Here is a 25,028-nt window from a genome sequence, read left to right on the forward strand (position 1 = left end):
ATTTGAAAGGCAAATCATCACCAATCAAGGTACACAAAGCTTGCACTGAGATCGAACTCCAATTGGTTGGACAAACAAAGCTCGAAAAGCTCATGATCATTTTGATCAATTTGGCAAAGAATAGACAAGATGTGACTCATGAAGTGCACTGCATAAATCAAGTGATAAAAGCCTATATAAAGCCTTGAGTATGAGTCTTATGTGATTTATTTTTTAATTTTTTCATTGCGCTACTGAACACACACACACACAGTGTGTGTGTGTGTGTGTAAAAAGATAGAGTAAGCTATATATATATATATATATATATATATATATATATATATATATATATATATATATATATATATATATATATATATAGAGAGAGAGAGAGAGAGATCGGATCATTTATCTTGTGTTTGCATAAAGAGAGCCAAAGGTTATCAGTGACATTCAAGGATTCAAGGTTCACTCTAATAGGTTGTAAGGCGTGTTACCGTGTGAAGGGTGTGAGCTGTGTAAGCCATTTGAAAGAGCATTAGTTCCTCATCTAGTCCCATAATTCCTCATGGCATCTCATGGAACAATTCATAACACTTTCGGCGCTGCTTTTAAGACTCTTTGTGAGAGCATTACAAATCTTTCGAAAACTCTACCATCATCATAAATGAGGCCAATCCTAGTGCCAAATGGATTCTTCCAGAGATAGGTGTTGATGGTGAAAATCAATTGTTCAAGTTTAGATCTTCTACGGTGTATGTTGAGGATCAAGGCATTCTAATAGTAGGTGATACATTAGTTGAGGATCAGCATGTTAATCTTTTGTCCTTAGTCATCCATAAAATCCAAAATCAAAAAACCCAAAAAACTTATCCATATTTACATCTAGGTTATATTGCTATGGGTGTTATCCCTCTATTCCACCGTGGTCTAAATGTCTTAAAGCTATAGAAGATCCTTATCTCCCTGAGTTGTTGATGCTTCATATTCATACCTTTGGACTCAACATGAAAGCCTCCTCTGCACATCTTGCGATACAATATAGGATGGTATTTCACTGCATGTCCTTAGCCATACTTAGAGTACTAGAAGATCCAAACTCTTCTAAGGATTGAGGTCAAACCATCATTATGAAGTGAGAATAAAGCACACAACACTTTCTTCTAGAATGTGTTAAGTGGTCGAAAATAGAACTACCAAAAGAATGGCACCTGAATATTTCTTCTCTTCAAAAGAATGAATTACTTCCACCAAAGATGATCTCAATCATGAATATCAAAGGCAAGAGCTTACATCTTCCCCAAAGAGGGCCAACTCTACCTGCCTTGGAGTAACTACCATCAAAGAAGGAGCAAGAGAAAGATGTGGCACAACCACAATTAAGGATCTCTCCATCCCAAAGGGCCAACACATTGAAGTTCATAACTCAAGCTTGTTCCCATCCACAGATCCTAGAAGCTATTTGTTTACACTACAAAAAGCTCATTGAAAATACTAGTGTTTCATTAGTGAATGCCATACAAGAATTTGAACATGAAGAAAATCACTACAAGCCTGCCCCATATCTAAGGCCCTAAGGCATTGCTCAATGGTTTGTTGAGATTCGAGCTCTCAATTAGACTCATTTAGCCTTGACAAGCTTAATAGAAAAATTGGAGAAAGTTCATGAGTTGTGTGAAACTCTTATCCAAGCTTGACTTGAAAGCCAAGTCTTTAGTCTCTTTAGCTACTCTAGGTTCTTTGTCTACAACTACCTCACAATCTCTCATACCTACATTATTTGATGTAGATCGGACCGTCTTCTTTGATAAAAGGTTGAAAAAAGGATGGTCAACACTCTTTTCTTCTCCATCACATGGCACTCTGAATTTACACTCCATTATTGAAAATAATCTGAAGGGTAACACCATACTAGAAGAACAAGAAGAGCAAGCTATGGAGTCTATTATGTATGATATTTAGAAAATCTATGTACCACAAATGTTTCGTGAAGACTATATTGATCCATAAGAACAACAAAATGATGATCTCACTAGGTACATTCATAATAAATATAATTCTAGAGTAATGGGTGAGATTGTGAAACAAAATCAAACTAACTATCTTCCTACTTGGTATACCATTGATACTCATGCTCAACATCAATCGATTTACTATATTTCTTCCTCAAATATAAGGATGGAAACAATGTAATTGATGAAACCTTTGTACCCATCAATCCACACTGCACTAGTCCCTCTCATGAAGAATACTTGAATGCTGCACTCACAAGGATAACTTTTCACATACAAAATTCTATAGTAAAATAGGCGTCCCTAGAAAGGTTGGCAGTTTTCCAATATGGTCCATAAATGGAAAAACCCTTGAGGGAATAAAAATGCTAATCTATACGATGTATGCCTATGTAGGATAGAAAATGTTAGAGAAACCTACTACTAACACGGTTGACATCTTAAATGCCATGACACATGGCTTTGTTGGTGGCCTCACACTATTGTGGATTTCCATCCATCTACAACTGAAGCTAGCTATCGCATAAGAACCTAATCCAGTTCAAATTTTCTTTGAATTGCTTCTAGGAGAACTAATGGGTACTAGGTTGGATGATGTGGTTGAAGTCAAAGAGACCTTTTTTAAGTTCAAATTATGTGATCCCGGGAGGTACAATGAATACTTAATCTACATGCATGACCTCCTTTATGAAGGTTTGGGAGCACGTGATAACAACATGAAATAACATTTGATATGTTCTTTCCCTAAGCCGATTCCTTTCTATTGCAAACAAAAAATGAAACAAGAAAAAAAGGATTTCATAAAGTGATGATGTTAAAATTGTTGTTTTGTAAGGCCATGCCAGGAGTTAAGATATTTGCATGCGCTGGGTCCACTCTTGGTACACAACTTGCCGCAAGGCTTAACCCTGAGCACGCTCAGACCTTGTGACATTGATTACAAAATTGCCATAATTCAAATGAGGATTGAAGTCATCCTATCGCTGCTCATCTCGCATATCATTCACAAGAAGATTGTGAAGAATGCAATGAGCAAAATTTTGATAACATAAAACACGAGTCAAAGGTTATGGAATGCCAAATTTAGCTCTATATCCCATTGAAAAGAAAAAGAAGGTTTGTCAAAAACAAAACCTTGGTGTCTTACAAAACAAAAATTTCCTACTACTATATGTAAAATTGTTACCAAATATGAAAATTTTGGATGTGAGAAATACCAATGCAATTAGGCTAGGTCACAATGGAGACCTTCTTCCAATATATCTTCATATCATAGAATGCACAGAAATCACCATCGTCACCACAAGTCTTACAAGGAGTACATGCACTCAAGACCTCACCATATACACTCCAAGTATCAATAGAATCGTGGTGAGTCTTCTCACTTTGGCAAAAGCAATAAAAATGGATTAGAATGTTAGGCAATTTAGGACGTTTAGCCAATAAATGTCCAAAATAAGGGCAAACACCAACAAGCTAACAATGAAAGGAGAAAGCTAAAGCCAATGTTCAATATTTACTTTCTAATGATTCTCATGAAGATGCAGATGAACCTTCGGATAAAAGTTCAAGCTCTAGTATAGAAGCATCTTCTGACAACAAGAAGAAAGGCAAAGAGAAGATTCATAAAGAATTCTTCAAAAATCCACATGACTTGCCAAAACAAGGTATGCTTAGTTCTGAAACCATTAAAAAAGCAAATTTATTTGTTTCCCATAATTTGAAACAAATTCATCACCCCAGGGCAATGACCCAGTTCTTACAAGAATTGCATAAGACTTCTGAAGATATACATAATGAGAGTGACGCTATGACATATGCTTTCCACCAAATGCAATAGGAGTTACACACATTGTGTAAAACACTCAAAAGGATGCTCCGTGCTCAAAAGCAAATAGCTACTACCACAACAAGCATCTTAGCTAAGCTATCTTTTACACTACCCACATCACCTAAAGACAACCTCTTGAAACATATCAATCAAATATGTGTCCATTCCTATTATATGTGTCAGGATAAAAAATACAAGAAATTTTAATATATATCTCGATGCATTGATTGATACCGGTTCAAGCCTTACCATTGCACCATATGAATTATTTGCCCCAAATGATATGCAAGCTACCAGTCCCATTGTTGTGGAACTCTCCAACAACAAAAGAGTGACTTTGACACATTTAGTGCAAGCTTATTTATATCTTGGTAAAATTAAAGTTCCTATTGAAATTCAATTGATGAAACAGATGCATTATGATCTTTTACTTGGGACACATATTCTCCAACATCTTGTACCCTATACTTTCTGGCAAGATCATTTCACAACATCATATTTAAGAATCAAAGTTGATGTACCTTTGCTAACACAAATTGGTAGAAGTATCTACTTTGTTATTGAAATGGCCCCACATCAAAAAATCCAAGAAACAAACAACTGGCTCAAGGAAGAGATGACAAAGCATACTGAAAAGATTGCTCAAGTCAAAGCCAAACTCCAAACATTTATGCGTGAGGATCCCCTTATGTTCAAGGAAAAGCACACTCAATTGCTATCGGATTACCCTTAAAGGATGATGCAGTCCCCACAAAGGTAGTACACAGTGGAATGAGAGAGGATGACATGGAATTATGCAAGCAAGAGATTCAATCTTTATTGGATAAAGGCCTTATTGAACCTACCGCCTCTCATTGGTCATACCGAGATTTCTACATCAATAAGCATTCTGAGCAAAAGAGTGGTAAGAAAAGATTTGTCATCAATCACAAACCACTCAATAAGTATCTTATTGGTCATGGTCATCCAATATCACTCAAAGATGTGTCGATCAAACACATAAAAAAGGCTAAAATATTTAGCAATTTTGATCTAAAATCTAGTTCTTGGCAACTCCCTCTAAAGCTAGAAGATCGCTACATGTGTGCTTTTTGTGTACCTCATGGTCACTATCACTAGACCGTACTACCTTTTGGTATCAAAACAACCCCTACCTATTTTCAAGAATGGACTGATTTGGTATTATCTAAATTTCCTTTCTACCTTGTCTATAGTGATGACATTCTTGTCTTCTCTAAAACAATCACTTAACATATTTCTCATCTTTACCAATTTGCTAAAGTAATAGAACAAGCAAGTATGGTACTCTCCCCTACAAAATCTATCCTCTTCACCACCAAAGTGGAATTCCTTGGGCTCAAAATTCATCATGGTATGATTGATCTTGAAGATCATGTTCTTAAGAAAATTATGGAATTTCCACCAAAATTAACTTGTTAAAAGTAATTACAACAATTCTTGGGCTACTTAAATTGGATAAACTCATCCACACCCAATTTGGCTATGTACACCAAAGACCTTAACCCTCTACTCCGAAAAGGACAGTTCAATTGGAAACCACTGTATACCCTTGCACTCCAACAAATTAAGACCATTATTCAATAGCACTTGCCACCTCTTCATCTCCCTACTGTTCTACCCTTGGTACTTTTGAGAAATGTCTTTGACTTTGGATGGAGTGCACTCTTGTGTGAAGAAATTTCAACACCTACAGGAAAAGATTTACAAATTTGTTAGTATGCCTCAAGAATCTTCAATGTCACTCAACAAAATTACCCCTCTTACCAATGGGAAAATTTGGCAATTATCAAAGCAATAAAAGTTTTTCGCATTTTCTTGGAATTCATACATTTTATTGTCCACACGGATCTATAGCATGTGTGTGGCTACCTCACAAAAAAGGCACCAAATTAAATTGGCAATAAAAGATTATTAAGGTGGTCCCTCCTTTTTTATTCCCTACATATGACTTTTGAGTATGTGCCTAGAAAATATAATATATCAGTAGATTTATTATCACGTCAACCACCTTAAAGATGTGCACACCGTGCCAACACAACCCATTATCTCTCCATCATGTAAAAATATGCCCACTCACACAAAGTGATGTAACTTTATTTGCCTCCCACTACCTTGTATAATTAACATCTCCATTGAGGCTATGCTTATAAAGCCCGAGTGCATTATTCAAGCTTGTTCTTAAACCTCAACAACCCTTGAGTCGAGGAATACAAGTCTTGAAGGGAGAAGAAGGAGAAGGAATGTACAAACAAGATGGCCCCAAAATAGAGAAATGCTAGAGTTGGACAAGAGGTAGTAGCACATGAAAGCAACATCCCTGCTACATAAACCCAAGTCCATGTTGTATCTTGTATTTCAAAGCAATCTTGATGAAATAACGATAGAAATTTGGATAAAAATGTCAATAACCTAGATCACAATTGCTTGGCATTCTCAGGTCCTTGTGGATATCTGAGGTGTCGAATAGAAGGACAATAAGTTATAGATGCTTAGGGGGAAATTCAAATAAGAATTATTGCTCCTATGATGGCACCTAGTCATCGCTTAGAAATTCTTAAAGCACTTGGATGTTTTTTTTTTCATTAGTGATAAATGATTGGTTTAAGGATTTGTTTCAAGAAAGCTAAAATTTTAATCTAGATATTTCATAGAAGAATTGAAAGTGTATTAGCCCAATTTACTAGAAGGATTGTTTAACAAGGTGTCTCGCTAAAGTTAAGACATAAAAATAATGTAGCTGACCTCTTTGGAATAAACCCTCAATGCTTGAATAGAGGCATCATTGTTGCCTAAGTGAGATAATAAGAGACTCCAAATCATGACTTAAACCAACAAAACCTACGCTTCTCAACTCATGGCTTAAATGGTACCCATGCACAAGTATATTTTGGTTATATTGGTTGTTGCATTATATAGGTTAAATTATTGTGCACACAAGACCTCCCCCAAGGTTAGATACACTAGCTCTTCACCAAGGGAGTAGATCACTATTGTAGATTGCTAGGATTGGCACTACACTTGAAAGGTCTCTTCATAGGGACACCTTGTACACTAGGAGGTGCCAAGGAGCTAGGGGGACTCTAGCCGTAATTCCTTGGGTAGGCTAGGACTAGCTTACCCTGTGTAAGCCTGGGCGAATCTCTTGGAAGGCCATGATGCTAGTTGAGGGTGGACTTGGTGGGGTTATTTTGGCCTTTGAGTGGAGTTCGAATATGGGATAAGATATAAATATAATAAAATTCAAGCAAATATTTGTTTTCCAAAAGGATTGTCTTCCTTTAATCTCTTGCTTTGAAGGGTGATTAGGAGACCACCCGCTAAAGATAGACAAGCTAAGTTAATGTAGATCTCTTCATTAAGTGCTCATTGTGGGCATGAAGCTAAAGACATTCCTCATCTTTTTTGGAGTGTTTCAAGGTGCAAAGGTAACACCTTAAAAAGCAGCTTGATAAGGGTGGCTTCAATCATAATCTTAACTTTAGGATTTTGATATTGGGTGACCACATGAATTTGATGAGAGACTCTAAAGCTATGAAATTTGATCTATACAATGACTATCAAAGTCATTTCAAGCTATATAAACTTGCATTTTATGAGGGTAGAACTTATAAAACTTGTAGTGAGCATTTCAATGTAGCTTCTAAAGAGCTCTTGTGAATGTAGGAAGAAGGGACATGTATTTTAAGATAGCCTTTAAAAAACTCTCCAAATATGTTTAGTCGTATGCTACCATGACATGTCACACCTCTCCCTTTAGGTTGAGGTGATGCAAACATTTACATTTTCATAATAAATTCTTTGCATTAATAGATTGGCACCTGGCTTAACCCGTGAAACTTACAATCATCCATATCACATGGAGGGGAGAGGTAGGAGCATATACCATCATTGTGTTGCATTTGACAAGCGCGTGACCATTAGTGATATCTAGTACAGGGAGACCAAGTGATGCCATTAATGTAGAGGGCCTAGTGTTATGGAAGTTAGAGTGCATGTTATAAATTAAAAGAGGCAATGGGTGGAAATAACATTTGGCTTCAAGAGAGTGTAGTTACATAGCAATGGGATGCATTGCAACCCCCCCCCCCCCCCCCCCCCCATACACACATAGACGCATGCACATACACACATATGCATGTGAATTAAACTATACAACTACTTAAATAGGGTGTGTACGAACAAGAAGCAATGACATTCAACATATTTTTCCAACCTAGATTAGTGAGTGGTAATAGATCGATGACCTTCCAAAGGACATACATTATCAATTATACACATAAATTACAAGGTTCAAAGAGTTTCAATGTAACAAGTAAGAGAATAGGTGGCTTGATCATCTAATTGCTAAGGAACAAGTAGGGTTTATAAGGTGGCAAAATGATGGTACTAGTCCCTATTCGTGTACAAGAAATGTTGAGAAGGCTAACACTCTTCTACTTGAACAAACTTGAGCAACCCTTTGATCTATTCAAAAGGTAAGCTTTAGCAATCTATTGATATTCAATAAGGCACATTAGAGGTAGGTCACATGTTTACAAGAGCTATTAACACAAGTTGTTGCAATTTGTAGTAGTCATGGTAGCACATTGTCACCTAGCACTCCCAAGTCAACAACCCATTGTGTATGGTATGAAAACTCTACTCGTGGTGAAAGACAGTTGAGACAGCTAAACATTTTACCACTCTCCTTACATAATTTCACCATCTTCAACCTCATTGAAAGAAGGTGCTTGTCCTTTTTTTGGCCTCACTCATCTTCTTCACACATTGTCCCATTTGTAAGTTTCCAAGGGCTTTCTTGATCTTCATGTGTGAGCTAGTGGCCTTTGGACTCCGGAGTCCCTCCTTTTTGTTGCTTCTCGTGTGCCTTTGCAGTTGATTGGGTTTGAGCAAAAACTTTCATGAGATTTCGAGCGAGAGCGGACTCCGGAGGGATTGTGGGTTGCGAAATAAAGAGAGAGAACAAGCGAGGATGAATAAATTAAGTAAAAACGCCGAATGCAGCTAAATGTTTGTACAAAAGAAAGTATTAATTGCCTCTTTTCCGGGTTGCACATTAGTCGATTAATTCTCGCTCGCGACAGGATACGACACTCATACACAGACAAGTTTCTTGGGAGGGCCGGGAAATTAGTTGGTACGTCGAGAGAGAGAGAGAGAGAGAGAGATCTGATGAGAGAGAGCGAGAGAGAGAGAGAGAGTCACCATCGCTTCAAAAATGTGTTTCAACACCCAACCACCCAACATTCCTTTTGGTGGGATTAAATTTTTTTCAAAGGAATACCAAACGGCCACAAACAAAAAGCACATTCCCCAAACCCCCCCCCCCCCCCTCTCACACACACACACACACACACACACACACACATAGGATCTAGGACATGAAAGGACCCCCCCCCCCCCTCATTCTTCTTGTTCTTTGGGACCTTAGGTTTGTGTAGCTCTCTCTCTCTCTCTCTCTCTCTCTCTCATAATATTCTTGTTGTGCTAGGAACCTTGGTTTGTGCTCTCTCTCTCTCTCTCTCTCTCTCTCTCTCTCTCTCTCTCTCTCTCTCCTCGCACAAATCGATATGAAAGCCCCCCTCCCATCCTTTTTGTGCTTTGCAACCTTGGCTTTGCATGTGCCTCATTCCCTTCTTTGACATAGACATCTTCTTGAGCCACTCCTCCAAACATTCCTTCTTTCCATGTTGGAGCCTTGGATACACCACTTTTAGTTTTTGGCCTACTAGATTAAAGGGGCCACAAACATATCATTTCCCTCCTTAGCTTCCATCTAGAGAATCGATGAATTTCTTGAAACAACCCTCAACAATAAACTCTCATTTCCTTGAAGGAAAACAATGGTCTCTCTTTTTGGAAGGCAGATATCTTGATCACTAATCTCTTGTTGGGGTTGTAGGTTTTGACATTGAATAAGGACAATATTTTAACCCATACCTAGCCATGACAGCAGCATCATGTTCAAACCCTTCTCACAACACCTCCTCACAAAAAACAAGTCACCTTCAACTCCCTCATTCACTTTCAAGCCCTAGTAAAATCACAATGAGTGTCCCGTAAAACCTCTATCTAGAAAAAACCTTGGTGAGCTATTAACTAATGTTGGTTATATGGAGAGGATGCAGTTATTATAGAATCGTACTAGAGTTGAAGGCTTATTCTCTCATTGAAATGTGGCAATAATCAAAACATTAATAGCCAACAATATCTCATACAACCACTCAAAACTAGTAACTTCTCTTTATTTTTAATTGTGGGGATAGAGTTACGTGATAGAGTCTTTACTATTCTCTTTCCATTCGACATGCAGTACAATGTGCAAAATTGAGGAAGCACCACTATATTCCTAGGTTTTCAACCTATCTTTCGTGCTATCCTTTGCATGTTCACCCCACCCTTCCATTTTATATCTCAATTATAGCCTCTAGTTTGATGCAACTTGCTTAGCCTACATATTGGAAATTATAACACAAGAAACAATAGAAGGGTGACCATGTGCATCACCATAGACTTAAAGGATTGATGTTTATGTATATCTAAGCACTAGAGTTTGTGTTGTGTCAATTCCTCATTAGAGCATAAGGAAAATGAACAATTGATTGATTATGATACATGTTATTTCTAGATATTGATCTACACACATTGCAAATGGTATGTTGTTGCACATGCAAAAAATAACATCAAGTTTTGAGGGCTTTGTGAAACATCTAAGGTTACTCATGACCTTGTTTTCATGAAAGGCCCAAACTAATGGCATAAACAACATATTCCTAAGTTCAATGGGAGTTCAACATGGCACTACTGCTAATTAGACTCTTGTTTAAGTCCACTTCCTTGATTTAATTTAATCAACATCCTTATGAAGTTGATTCCATGATAGGTTTAAGGTGCATGCTTTATTGTGCATTTAGAAATCTAACTTTTAAACTCTAATGTTTACATGGCACTATTGCTTATTAGACTCTCCTTGATTTATTTAAATCAGAATCCTTATGAAGTTGATTCATAGGTTCAAGGAGCATGATTTATTGTACATATAAAAATCTAACTTGAACTCGAATGCTTATTAGATGCTATTTTAATAAATCTTCATGTAGTTTATCCTTGCTATACATTTTTTAGGCTGTAGACATGCTTACTACCTTAGACGTGCAAACAAGCACATGACCTAGCGTACTATCATTTGAAGTAAATATGGCCTTCTTGTACATACAAAAGTAAGTTGGTGTCCTTATATGTATGTACTAGGGCTATAACCACTTCTATTCTTATGAGTTTCTATGCACTCATTGTCTTCTTGAGCAAACAACTGAATGAATTCAATTTCTAGTTCATATATTCAATCAACAAGCAACTATCATCATGTGTACACACGAGCTATTACAAATCCTTTATAGCTTTCAAGGCATCCCATGGTTTAGAAGGCTATGTGTAACATCTCATGGTTTATATAAAGAGAAGAAGTGCATGTTAAAAGATACATCAATCTTGTAGTTTCTCTTATGGAGCAATCATTGAGTGGGTGATTGACATGTATTACTATTCAAAACACAATTGTGATCGACAATGCAAAATAAGTTCACCCGCTACAATGAAACATCCCATATTCTTCTTTTATTAGGTTTTTCTCTTGATATGAGAGAAGTCAAAAGTGGACTTTTGAGAATTTGTGAACCTTTGCAATGTTTTGCTAACCCAACTTGTATATCCTAGTGGAGAGAGGCATTGTAGTCATGCCATTCCTTGTAGGATAGCGTGTTCCTAAAATTTTGCAAGTGTGGGGCTCAACCATGGTGGTAGCCAGGCTTGCACTATAGCATCAATGCTAAGTTTAAGGGATGTGATAGGAGATTTGATCTAAAGAAGCAACTTATTCTAGTCTAGATAAGCCTTCCTTCAACAATGGCGGCAGGCATATCTTATGGCATGGTATTGTTTGAGAGTTCGGTGGTGTGTAAGTGGGTGTGATATATAGTACTATATTTTGTGGACAAATTCTTATTGTTCATTTCAATGTGGGCTCATTCTCTATTGATCATTCCAAATTCTTTCTCTTTCTTTTGTTTCCCTCAGAGAAAGGAGCTTTGCCTTTATGGTCAAACTCTTCAAATAGGAAGCAAAGCCTACCTCAATAAACAAAAGTGAAAAAGAAGGATGGAGAAGGCTTGTTGGCCCCACAAAAGGCAATAAAAAAGTGGGGAAGGAAGGGCCTTTCAAAGGAGGTCTTGCCCTTAGTTAAAATGGAAAAGGTAAAACTCAAAGCATTGTCTTTTCTATAGAATAGGTTTGATGAAGCATGTAGAAGAACATACAAGAGGTAGAGAGAAAAGGATTACAAGATGCACATTACTTAATGCCGACACATCTAATATAAAATCGCGATTGGACCATGATAACGATAGCCACTTTGTTTGCATGTGTGCCTAGAGAACATAACATCGATCAAAGCAACAAGTTTCATGCCTTGGTTACACATCCTAAGTTAAAAATCCTTGGACTCTAGTTGTGGACTCCTTAGTTTGTTTTATTTTTATTTTTATAGATAACCGCTACCTTTTGCACAAAAAACATGCTCACTCTGTAGCAAGCACACCTTGTGTTGTAGAGTTTTGAAACCCAAGACAATCCACTTATTGTCTTTGTGCACATCTTAACCAAAAAAAAACATGCATGTGTGGAAATATTTAATCCTTAAAACAAGCATTCTTATACTAATGCATACCATAGATACACAATGACATCAATGCACTTGCATGACACAAATGTGCACATTCATACAACCATCGCTAACCATGCTAGGGCTTATCAAGTACAACATCTTTCGGTAAAGGAGAATGTACTCATGTTCATGCATATGCATATATAGAAGATGGCACATACACACACTTTAATGGAAATAACAATCCAAGACCGGATGAAAAGACATCATGTACCAAACAATGGGATACATGAATTGCATTTGGTGACCCTAGGAAAATGACATTGTGGCTCATTGGGACGTGTTCACCCGTGGCCCGCACCGGCCTCGTAGTTTGTGGGATTTGCTAGGATCATGTCTTTTGGGAGCTTGTTGTCCTCCTCCTCTTTGGAATCGATGCGTGCTCACCAAAGCCTTCCCATCAAGCAAACCTTTATTAGATCTGCTTTTCTTTTAAATATTTGCAGTAGCATACGATATAACATAGAAGCATAGTAGTGGTCAAAGTGTATACTTCTGTGTTAGAGGTATATATAGATATATATAGGCCTCTTTTTGCTCTCCACCACCCAACATCAAAGCATAGGCCCCCATGCTTGTGTATACAATTTATAAGGTCACCTTTTGTGTTATCTTGTAAGAGGGGTTGTTGTTGGGGGGTGTCTTTAGAAGGCTTTATATGCCATGGTGTGCTTTTGCCCGATGAAACTGAGGTAGTATCCTTTGCTTTTGCAAAATGGGGTGCTCTCTTTAGGAGGCTTTTCTTCCTCCTCTTCTCATGAACTTAGCTTCCTTTCCTTTTCCTATGACGAAGGGCCCATGCTTTCTTTCTAGGATGGGCTAGTGCTATGGAGAGGCTTTATACGCATTTTTCTCTGACCTCCGTCTTCCCCTAGTCTTGCATTTCTTCTTTCATACATTTCATTCTGATCCAGGGCGGTGTTAATTGAGAGAGTTTGAGAGAATTTATACTCTCTTTTCCCTTCCTCAAGTCTCCTCTTGTCTTGCATTTCTTCTACCATACATTTCTTAACATACTTCCTTGCTAGACTAGGCTAGTGCTACTGAGAATTTAAGAGAATTTCATTTCATCTGCACACATTCTCTCACTTGCATATCTTCTTTTATACCTTCCAACCCTCTTCCAAGATCTCTCCTTTTCTTAACCCATCTGCCCCCTCCTTCCCTTCTTCTTCCTTTCTTCCTCTTTCTCTCTGTTTGTTGGGCTCCACGATTCCCCTTCATTTTCTGCCTTCCACCAAGCTGTCAGGCCTTATGCAACAGAGTCTTTAAAGAGAGAGAGAGAGAGAGAGAGAGAGCGAGAGCATTTTGTCTCTCTTCACTTCCACCTTCTTCTTTTTCCCCTGCATTCAAGTGTAAGTCACCAGTTGTGGGCTATTGTTTTGCTTTGCCATCATCCTATTATGCCCCCCCCCTCCCTTTCTCATCTCTGACCTAATAAAAACCTTCTTCCCTTTACTGCAAATTTTAATTCGCCCTGCCTGATTTCTTAACTCCATTTCTGCCTCCCCAAGCATCTTCAAAGCTCTCTCTCTTCAGTTATTCTCCATGCCCTCTTCTCTTTTGAACAAAAACAAAATCAGGGGCTTCCACTTTCCCAAACCCACACACCCTCCCTTCACCGCTTGGCTAAATTAGGGCTTCTCTACCCAGCTCCACTTCTGTGTTTTTTGGGCCAGTATAAAGGCCCCCTCTTCAGACCAGCTTCCCCCCAGATTGCAGGATTTTGGCTTCCATTTCAGAGTAGCTCTGCTCGGAGGCTTTCATCAGCAGGTTTTTCACAGTGATTTTCCAAGCTATGGATGGTCACATACAGGCTTCTGTTTGAATGGAGAAGAGCATTAGTAGCTGTACCGGCGGCGGCTTCAGGACGTAGATATTAAGCACCAACTTTGTGCCTTCTGACCGGACGGCGGGGCAGGGACCTGACCTGGCATTCTGAAATGGGGACTAACAAGGGGAAAGATGGCAAAGCCATGATGGATTGCGGCAAGTACGCACGCTATACCCCGGAGCAGGTGGAGATTCTTGAGAGGGTGTACAATGACTGCCCCAAGCCCAGCTCAACACGTCGGCAGCAGCTCATTCGCGAATGCCCCATCCTTGCAAACATTGGTCAGAAGCAGCTCAAAGTGTGGTTTCAAAACCGAAGGTACCGCACCTTGTCACAGCCACATCTACTTATAGATGGCTATGGTGAATTCCTGAGGTTTGAAGGATGTACTTGACATGTTGTCTGCAATCTTGGTTGCATTTATCACGAGCAGAGAGCATTTGCCATTCCCACAGTGGAAGTTAACTGTTTCTTAGGCTGTCTGGTTTCAAAAAATTGAGCTTATTCTAGTGTTTTCCATGCGTTGAAGCACAATAATTTTGTAATCTTCAACTAAAAGACATTAGTGAGGACAATCCTTTAACCAGTCTAAATGATCTATCCTGTTTTATAGAAAGCTTACCCAAAGCTGCTGATGGAAACTAGTTCTGCTTTTTAAAGCATGCTTCCATATCAGATGCAGGGAGAAACAAAGAAAAGAGACGAACCGACTGCAGAATTGGAATTCCAAGCTGAATGCCATGAATCAAATCCTGTTGGAGGAGAATGAGCGGCTGCAAAAGCAAGCTGCTCAACTAAGCTCTGAAAATCAGTACCTACGCCAACAGCTACAGCTACAACAGCCTAATGCTGAGCTTAATCACCGTGTGGCACATCCAGTCAGTCTTTCTTCTAATCTTCCCTCCAAATAAGTGTGTGTTTCAATATTGGTGTAAGGATGAAGGAGCCTTTAATACTTGTGATGTTAAACCTTCACATACTCCAAAATTTGGTTGATCTATTCTAGATGGGCCATCTGGTCCTCCTTGACTACTTAGGTGCAATTTAGATGCTACTGAGGCTGCGCTTGTTTTTCAAATTTTCTTTTTCCACAATCTATCAGCTTGTAGTGCTACTAGTATTGAACCCCTAGGTATTATAGTTCAGCATTCTCTGAATTTCTTCGTTGAAATCCAAGGAAAAGGTGTGCTGCATCCAAGGTGGTCTTAACTCTCTCAACCCGCAAGGCAATGAGACTTTTTACTTCTTCACTGAATTGATTGCGATACCTTTTCTGACCTAGAAAGCATTTTGTTTATAGGTTCTTGGACATCTATATGTTGGTATTTTGCCCCTTCAAGTTGAAGTATTGAATGTTGATGAAACCTAGGAGATGTTTGTGTTAGTGTGGCAATAACATTGCCCTGATTTTTAAATTCAGGTTATCATGGCTACAACAGACACTAGTTCAGAATCTGTTGTGACTAGCGGGCAGCATCAGCCTTCTCCTCAACATCCATCTCAAGATTGGAGTCTCTCCCAGTAAGCATTTTACAGTTCTCATCCAATTCCTAGCATGGACATTCACTATTCGGCATTAATCTCAGGCTACCTCGTTGTTAGCAGACTATCAGTACTTGCGGAGAGGATCTTAGCTGAGTTTTTGGCCAAGGCCACCGAAAGTGTGGTGGATGGGATCCCGTTGCCTGGGATGAAGGTAATACATCTCACTGCTGATCAGTAAGGTCAGACTAATGCTTCGCAATCATTCTACAATGTTTTTCTAATGATGCAGCCTGGTCCGGATTCCATTGGAGCTATAGCTCTTTCGCGTCCATGTGGGGGAGTTGCTGCTCAAGCATGTGGCTTTGTTGACCTTGAACCTATCAAGGTGAAGATATGCTTTTATTGTGAATGTGTTCTTTGCAATTCATGGTGGGTCTTTGTGAAGTTCTCAGTCTGAAGCTCAGGGTGGATTTTTAAAGAATGGTAGTTGTGTTTGAAATAGGTGTCTGAACTGGTCAAGAACAGGCCATCATGGCTTCAAGACTGTAGGCGAATGGATATTTTAGCTACTTTTGCAGCTGATCGTGGGGGTATGGTAGAGCTTATTCATACTCAGGTTAGAAACGTGTGATGTATATTTGAATTATTTTGTGACCAAGTACTCATTTTTAATGATGAAACTTTACCTACTGCCCTTGTGGTTCAGATGTATGCTCCTACTGCACTGGTTCCTGCTCGAGACTTTTGGACTTTGAGATACACTTGCTGCCTAGATGATGGGAGTTTGGTGGTGATGTATTGTTCCTGGTTTACAAGTTTCGGGTTTTATACTGGTTAAACAATGAATGCAGAGTTTGAAAGACCCTGTAAGGAGAGTGGCTTTGTGCCTTACAGATTTGCGAAAGGTCTTTGGCTGCTGGCCAAGGTATGCAAGAAATTCCCATCACACCAGGCTTTCTACGAGCAGAGATGCTGTCAAGTGGATGTTTGATACGACCTTTTGGACAAGGGGGCTCTATGGTGATGGTGGTGGATGATTTGGGCTTCAAAGTAAGCCTAGACATTCCCTCACCGTTTGCACTTTTGCTTGGACATCGCATCTGGGTCTTTCTTTCTCTTATGCTCCTGGTCTTACTGTTTGCTTAATTTCTTTGCTGCATGGTCTTTGTGGACAGTCTGGTTGCAGTCTCTCAGAAGGTCTTCAACCTCTTTATACTTCGTCCTCTGTTCTTGCAAGAAGGATGACTGCCAAGGTAAGATGGATGTGCTATCGCTAACACCGAGCTTACAAATATGCTGACCAGCTTCAGACGAAAGCCTTTTAATTTAGATTGAGTGATGCTGGCATGGGCAGCTTGCCTTTTTTTTTTGGGGGGGGGGGGGGGCTTTAAGCAAGGAAGGCATTCTTATTATCATGTTTCCAGGTGTTATGTCATCTTCGAAACCTTGTGAAAGAGAAAGCAGACCAATTTCCCTCGGGGAACAGCTCGACTGCATTGCGTGGGTTTAGCCATCGTCTTGTCAGGTTACACTTTAAGAGTGTTCCAATAGGCTGCAAAGTTACTTCATGCAGTGATGTGATAATGTTTATTTGGTATGGTATGAAATGCCTAACATAATATTTATTGATTTGTCAGGGGTTTCAATGATGCTGTGAATTGTTTCCCAGATGAAGGGTGGGTTTCAATAATCAATGACGGCCCCAGTACTGTCAGTGTCCAAATTAAACCTCCTTCCTGTAAGCAGTTTGGGGTAACAGAAGTTATGCCTACCACAAGAGGTGGCATCATATGTGCAAAGGCTGACTTGCTTCTGCCTGTGAGTGAAAGGTCTTTTGGGGTGTTTTATCTTCTCATGCAAATATTCTGGTTTTGACCTGTGATATGCATGGTGGACATGCAGGGTGTTCCTCCTCTTCTGCTGGTGCGCTTTCTAAGGGACCGATGGACGGCATGGACAGACTTGGATAGTGATGTTTGCCTTAATGAAAATGCTCAGAAAAGGAAATCTGTACAAGTCCTGCCACCCATCATAGGGCAAAATGAGGTGATTAGTGTACCCTTTGGGCTGGAAGTGAAATGCATGCCTGGATTCCTAATTGTTACGTGTTATAGAGATTGTCACCCCCCACCCCCTTGCCCTACTGTGGGCTGTAGCATTAGTTGAATACCTTGCAATCAAATGAGGTAGAGACATACCTGTTGAGCGGCTCTCCTTCACTTTATTCCCTAAATGGTGGTGATGCTAGTCATTCCCATGAGTAGTCATGGAGAAATTAAAGTTGGTTATGTCTTGATGGTTGAATGTTCATTTCAGGTGCTGGAAGTGGTAAGACTACAGAGATCAAAAGTTTCAAGTGAGGATGTTAAGCCACCGCAGGCAGATAACCTTTTGCTGCAGGTACTGAGTCTCTTTCAAATCTGGCAACCCTGCTAGGTTTCAAAACTTGATATCCCTTTAGTTTTTTTGAGCTAATGCTTGATATGGAATTTGATATATTCTGTCTTTGCAATGCGAAGCTTGTCAGTGACATGGATGATATAGCTGTCAATGCGTATGCTCAGTTGATATTTGCTCCTATTGATGCGTGCGTTCCAGACGATGCTCCCCTTCTTCCCTCAGGCTTTCGTGTTATGCATTTGGATGGACATGCTGTGAGTTTATATGACACACTACACCAACTTTACACACACAGTTGTTGCCTGTGAATTCTTTGAGCATCTTAACACAGATCTTGGGTTATTGATGTTGGTGCTCCAGGAACGCACTGCATCGGCACAAACTTTGGATCTTGCATCTACTCTAGAGGAGCGGTCAGCTATCAACAGGATGCAAGTACACAATGCCCGCTCAGTTGAAGAGCCAAGTTCTGTTCTAACAATAGCTTTCCAGTATATGTACGAGGCAGAAAGTCGTGATGTGGCTCTTAAGGCTCAGCGGCATGTGCAAGCTTTGGTTGATCTTATTCAGCAGGCAGCCCTTTCCTTGCATCCCCAGCAACGATCGCTTGTCACAGCAGATGCACATTCTGGGGTTGAAGCTTTGCTGCTGGTGCAGCAGATAGCAGACAGCTACAGGTACAGTGCATTAAGTGGATGAAGTGTCGTGTATCAATTGACTGAAAGGAAGTAACCTGAAGTCCAGGTAATATTGGCTCATAGCAAATTTTACAATCAGCCAAATGGCTTATCCTGTTTCCTTTATACTTGGAGGATCTGAATTCATCCTGTGGCTCTTCTGGACTGTCATCTAAATTTTCTGGGACACTCCGTGTCTGTCTCACTTGCCCAATATGATGTGGTTATGAACATTTTGCTTCTGGGCAAGTACTCTAAACTTCTGGTTGCTGTGGAAACTTGCAACTCGCACCTAAACATGTAGGTTCATTTGACTGTTTTTTAAAACAAAGTAAATAATAATATGTCCAGTAGCAATTTATGTTAGAGGGAAGGAGGGGGATGTGCGCGCGCACGTGTGATTCCCTCCTTACAGTATTGTCAAATACTTCTGGATGTTTCGGATCCTGCCTCCTAGGCTGACGAGCTTGTCTGACCTTCACTTCACTTGGATCAGGTTCTGGGCTCTTTAGACCATTTGGAAATCTCACAATCTTATAAGTTGATATAGGATAGCACTCCCTCCTTTTTCAATGTTTTTGATATAGGATAGCAATGTTCACACTGATCACGGGCCTCTTTATATGTTGATGAGAGAGAGACTAGGTTTTTGGCAACTCCAAGCTGGAAGGATCCATGCTGCCATGTGTACTGGTAGTGTTTCAGTTTCTGCAGCTTTTGGTGCTGCCATCATAATTGGACTATCTGTATCTGGAATGCATGTTTTTGTTTTTGATTCCCATTGTGGGGTACGGGTACATAGGCATATTGGATGTTTGAGAGGTCTCCTTCAGTGGTAGTTGACCACCATCAACTAGTGGGTCTTCTTACCAGGGATGATGGTCTTGCTCCCTGGCATTCGGCTGTCTCCAGTCACCCTGTTTGACATCCAGTTGTCGTGTGACTGTTTTACTTTACATACTTCATAATTAACATGACCACCTTTTACATACTTTAATCAATACAATTCACCACCCAGAGAGAGAGAGAGAGAGAGAGAGAGAGAGAGAGAGAGAGTGTGGGGGGGGGGGGATTTTGTGCGTGTGTGTAGGTATTTGTTGATGGATTGATAGATGCAGTGCATGTCACTTGTCAAGCAGCATCAATCAATCTTTAGTTCCTGGGCTTTACTTGGATTAAACACTCTGGTTGCATGTCTAGTCTGAATTGATGTTCGGTTTTGCAGATTTCATTTGGGTCAAGAGCTTTTAGCAAGCATTGAGGGGAGTCCTGAGATGTCATTTAAGAGTTTCTGGACTTTAAGACATGCCGTTGTTTGCTGTGCTTGGAAGGTCAATGTCTAGCTAGTCTTATGTTTATTGCTGCTGAATTTTGAAGCTTTTGCTGGTTTCTTAAATCAATTTAGATTGTGCTTTTCTGGTTTGGTTCGGTGTCTGAAATTTGTACTCTATTTATACTTCTGGAGCAGCCTCTACCAGAATTCATATTTGCCAACCATGCGGCCTTAGAAATGTTGGAAACCACATCAGTTGCTCTGAGGCAAATGTCTCTTGAACAGATGTTCAATGATGGTCGTGGGAAGACAGATTATTCCCAACCACCTCCTTTTCTTCAAAAGGAGGTATATGGACTACTTGCCTTTTTGGTTTGAAAATACCTCATCTATCTTAAGCGACTGCACTTTAAAGGCCTGCTCCTTACTGTCTTAAGCCACAATTGCTGCAGGGGTACGCACGTTTACCAGCAGGTGTCTGCCTGACGAGCACTGGGCGTCCAGTGTCTTTCGAACATGCCACTGGATGGAAAGTGATCACAAATGATCGGACCATACCTGTGGCTGCGTTTATGTTCTGCAACTGGTCCTTTGGAAGTGTACAGTTGTAGAGACTTGTTTGGATTACATTACCTTAGTATGAGTTATTCAAGAGGAGGAAGGCTTTAGAGAGCTAAATATGTGGAAAGGAAAGCTCCAGGGCTTTAATGGCTATCCAAGCTATGTTGTAGTTCCGTAGAATAGTTCAGCTGAAATGTTGTGAGAAATACCTGTTTTTGTATTCCTACCCACACTTGATACTGAGTTGGTGAAATGAACATGGGCATTACCTGACAACCAGATCAGTCGAAGCATGCTGACAAGTGAACAATCTACATCAATCTTGATTCAGCAGAGGGCGAGTTTGCTTCTGTGGTTTAGCTTTTATGCATCACTTCTCACTTGATGTGCAGAGAGAAGCTGTAACAAAGGAGTGCAGCTTCTGGCTCCTTTGCATTAAGACCTTATGTGTCTGAAGAGTGTGCTTTGGATAATGTATCTTAGAAGTGAATTGTGGACGATCTTGTGCCATTGTATAGCATGTAAACTATAAGTCGTTTCTGGTTAATCTAACTGCGATCCCCAAGCTAGATCAGTTTTGTGCATTGAATGCTTGTTGCTCTTTCAGGTAAGTTGGTACATACATATGGATGCATCATTCTGTTGAGAGATACTGAAATAGTTTGAACAGACTGTACAATGTTACAGACTTATTCTTGGTGTCTTCTGTGTGCCCAAACTAATTGTAGGTTGTACTGGAAAGATGTGCAGGAGTAAGTATTTTCGCATCTAATTTTTGTAGAGATTTTTTGCATTCTTTGGGCCGCAATGAACATACTAGATATACCAAGTCCATCATCACCCTTGCCTGCAATAGCTTGTTGCTAGCTAATGGTGTGCAACTCTAATGAGCATCTCTATTCCATAAGAAGTTGCATTTTGCTATTAAGTTGCATCAGAATGCAAAATGCTTACAATTGTCCTAAGTGCAAATTTTACTTTATGCTTTTTGGAATAACTAATAAAACCGTTGCTTTAGAGTTATTTTGAGGCAAAGGGACCATCACAAAAATTATCTTGTAATCTCTCCGAAAGGTGTTCTTAGTGATTCAATTTTGTATTTGCTACCTAACGGACTCCACACAACAAAGAATCTATCATGTGAAGTAGAAAAGCTATCTTTCTTATCTTCTTCAATAACATTCTTCTCCTCTTCAATAACATTAACACCATCATAAGTAAACATTTGCCTTGCAATAGGCAATCCTTAATGCTTTGAGATGTAACAAGGTTATGCATATTTCTAAGAAGGTGTTTTCACCATGGTGAACAAAAAGGAAGTTGGAAGACATGTATGACAAATGAGATCTTTTAAGTGGGCATTTTGAGTAGCTGTTAATACAAATTTGGGCAAAAGCATGTTGCAAGGTGTTGGGGTTAAGTCTTGTAACAAGTGTACTTGTTGTGTCTAATTGCCATTACTCAAATTGGAGCCCTAAATTGATTGTAGGTGAATCTAGAGGAAAGTGGGGACGATGACAAGTTAGCATGCCCATGCTCTAGGGTTGCATAGGGGGAGTTGCTATGTGGAGAACAATGTATAGTGAAAGTTGTAAGTTGTGTTTGGGTGCAATCATTGTTGTCCTTTACCCTTGATGGAACTATGGGGTTAACCTTATAGGGAGTGACTTAGCTTGTGGCGGATACTAGTGGATTGGCTTCACTTATGTCCAACTTGTGAGTGTATAAGTAGGTTATGCTATAAAATAATTGGTGAAAACCCCACCTTTTGAAGAGTGATAGTCTCACATGACTCTTTACTATGCCTAATTTGTCAAGATTTTAACATTAAAATTTGTTTGCTAGAAGGGCATGATCATTGGAAAGGTTGAGGTTAGAATTGCCTTGTGTATTCCTTGTGCACAAACCCAAGTTGATTTGTGAACTACTTAGCTATTACACATTTAATTCCCAATGTCAAAGGCTTGGAAACATTGTTTGATGCATTTAACATGATAAAATGGCTTCAATCCTTGCACATCTATCTCCTAGGCTTTCAAAGTATTAGCTTTATGGTTTGGACATTAACAGAGGGGGATAGACATTTACCTCTTATTTTATTAAGCATGCATAAATGTTGCACATCACTTGAAAAAATTCCAATGGCAATCAGTTATTATAGTTATTAAAAAAATATATATTTATTCCATTTTTAGAAAGAGTTCATCGCTTGCACAATGAAGTAGGCATATATGCTCAAGGAACTAAACAACCCACCCTCTTACAAAAATTATCATCCACTTAAGGGTTAGTGCATACATGACGAAGGATTTTGTAGTGGCCTCATAAGTTGATCTTAGATATACTTGACACCTTAATTATTTATAGCTATTGCAATTTGTCTTGAATCTTCTTCTTGGCAACACATTTTAGAAATAGCAAGACGTCAAAGCATGTAATTAAACAAAGTAGTATAAGCAAAGAGGGCATCACTTTCAACATTTCTTGTATTGTAAACTTGCTTTCTTTCATATTGTTTGCAAGGCTTAATTATCGTATCAATTTTCTTATCCTAAACCTCAACAACATTGTCCCTACTATGCATTGGGACATACTTCTCGAATCATACTCTTTTAAGTATTTCTTGCTTTGAAAAGTATAGATTAAGTTTAAATGTGGGAGGACATTTTCCAATATTCATGTCCATGGTACAACCAATGTTAGCCTGTATGAGAAAGCGATCACAAAAAGAATAATTAGGAGCCATACCAAAGAGAAAGAGGACTTGTGGTTTGCCATTGTTTATTTCTTTAAGATAATTTTCACAAGTTCATAGGCCTTTTATCTATGCCTCTTTAATAAAATTTCCTATAATCATAAGCATGTGAGTGACACTAATGATGTCACCACAATCTAGTTTCTAAAGTTCTTTAACATTGCTAGATCATCCATTATCTTCCGTATATTTGTAAATGTGGCAAGAATTTGTGTATACTCACTTTCAAAGAGAGAATTTTTATTTCTAGAAACATTGTCCTTATAGTTTGTGAAAATTCCAAAACTACCCCTCAAATTTTAGAGTCACCAAAGTGCATTGTAACTTTTTTCAAACAATTAAGAAATTTCCATGGTCCCTTGTTTTCTATGTCAAGGACCTACCATTGACTATCTTAAATAATAAGAGCATTGAGTGAGGTTTAGAATAATGACATTGGTCTCCATCCTCATGAGCTTTTATGTCTTATTTATACAAAATCCCATCAAAACATGTCATTGTATCACCCCACATTTATAAAATAGAATTATCCTAAGAAAACTTTGCAAATAAAGATATGAGGGGTATGTGAGGATTTGGGCAAAGTTTGAGGGGCATTTCAAGGGATTTTGATCAATTAGAGGGGTCAATTAGGAAATATTGACCAAACAGGAGTAGTAGTTGGGTATATGGGATTCATTAAAAAAATAGTGGTACTTTGGTAAGACACATGATAGGGCCTAGCCTCCCTAATATAGAAAGCCATGGTTTGGCATCCTCCCCTATGAATCATAAATTATATACCTATATAGAGAGAGACAAATTCTTTCAAAGGAGACGTGAAATAAATCAAAACATGAAGTTACATTGGCTCCTAGAGATTATTCTAGCTGTTGTAAATATCACTAAGTGTAGAATAATGCCAACTTTTACCTCATCCATCACATCCAAATCATGTCAAAACCCTTAAAATAATTCTTGAAGTATCAAATTCCTATCTTGGATGAGTGAGAAACTATAGATTCTATCTTTTACCTTGCCCACTAGGTACATGCATGCTTATCTTTATTTTTAAATCTCTTATTCAAAATAGGTATACAAACAAAAATAATAGAGCTTGCCATAAAGCATATACTAAAAACTTGTGTTAGACTATTGCTCTAATAGTATTCACATCAATGATCTATTATTTACACCAATTAGCTAGTTTAAATAATATTGAAAAATAGACTATAATGCCAAAAACAAGTTAACACATGACATAAGTGATATCCATAATTATTGTTTTCAATATAATGACCTTACATATGTGTAGATGTCTTACCTCTATCTTTCAAAAGCAAGTCACATTAGTTGTTGTATAACATAGTTAAAGTTTGACTATTCTCAACGAGTGATATATTTTGAGCAAACAAAAAAATTGATGAAGTTGGCAAAATGAGCTTATATTTGCAATGTTAGTGATGAAATTGTGCATGAGATGAGCAAAACGAAAC

The 25,028-nt window shown here is 38.9% G+C and overlaps 1 protein-coding gene across 1 annotated transcript; it reads left to right on the forward strand.

Annotated features, from left to right (window-relative positions):
- The first annotated feature begins 13,362 nt into the window (after positions 1–13,362).
- LOC148021905 (homeobox-leucine zipper protein HOX32-like) lies at positions 13,363–21,390 on the forward strand. Its single transcript, XM_087697421.1, has 18 exons — positions 13,363–14,720; positions 15,079–15,280; positions 15,823–15,923; positions 16,008–16,098; positions 16,177–16,272; positions 16,390–16,503; positions 16,594–16,677; positions 16,782–16,937; positions 17,063–17,140; positions 17,312–17,412; positions 17,525–17,705; positions 17,790–17,933; positions 18,204–18,287; positions 18,407–18,541; positions 18,648–18,964; positions 20,190–20,295; positions 20,433–20,585; positions 20,690–21,390. The coding sequence occupies exons 1-18, from the start codon at positions 14,512–14,514 to the stop codon at positions 20,846–20,848; spliced, it is 2,511 nt and encodes an 836-aa protein (XP_087553547.1). The 5' UTR covers positions 13,363–14,511; the 3' UTR covers positions 20,849–21,390.
- Positions 21,391–25,028: the final 3,638 nt, after the last annotated feature.

The sequence above is a fragment of the Lygodium microphyllum genome, chromosome 17 (assembly GCF_053477565.2).
Source record: "Lygodium microphyllum isolate KBCC chromosome 17, Lygodium_microphyllum_v1.1.10, whole genome shotgun sequence".
Classification (NCBI taxonomy): Eukaryota; Viridiplantae; Streptophyta; class Polypodiopsida; order Schizaeales; family Lygodiaceae; genus Lygodium; species Lygodium microphyllum.

Excerpts from the sequence above, each read along its gene's own strand:
- LOC148021905 (XM_087697421.1), top strand. The coding sequence starts at position 14,512 with ATGGGGACTAACAAGGGGAAAGATGGCAAAGCCATGATGGATTGCGGC. Across the intron at positions 16,273-16,389 it reads TTGACCTTGAACCTATCAAG|GTGTCTGAACTGGTCAAGAA; the intron begins GTGAAGATATGC and ends TGTTTGAAATAG. Across the intron at positions 18,965-20,189 it reads CAGATAGCAGACAGCTACAG|ATTTCATTTGGGTCAAGAGC; the intron begins GTACAGTGCATT and ends TCGGTTTTGCAG.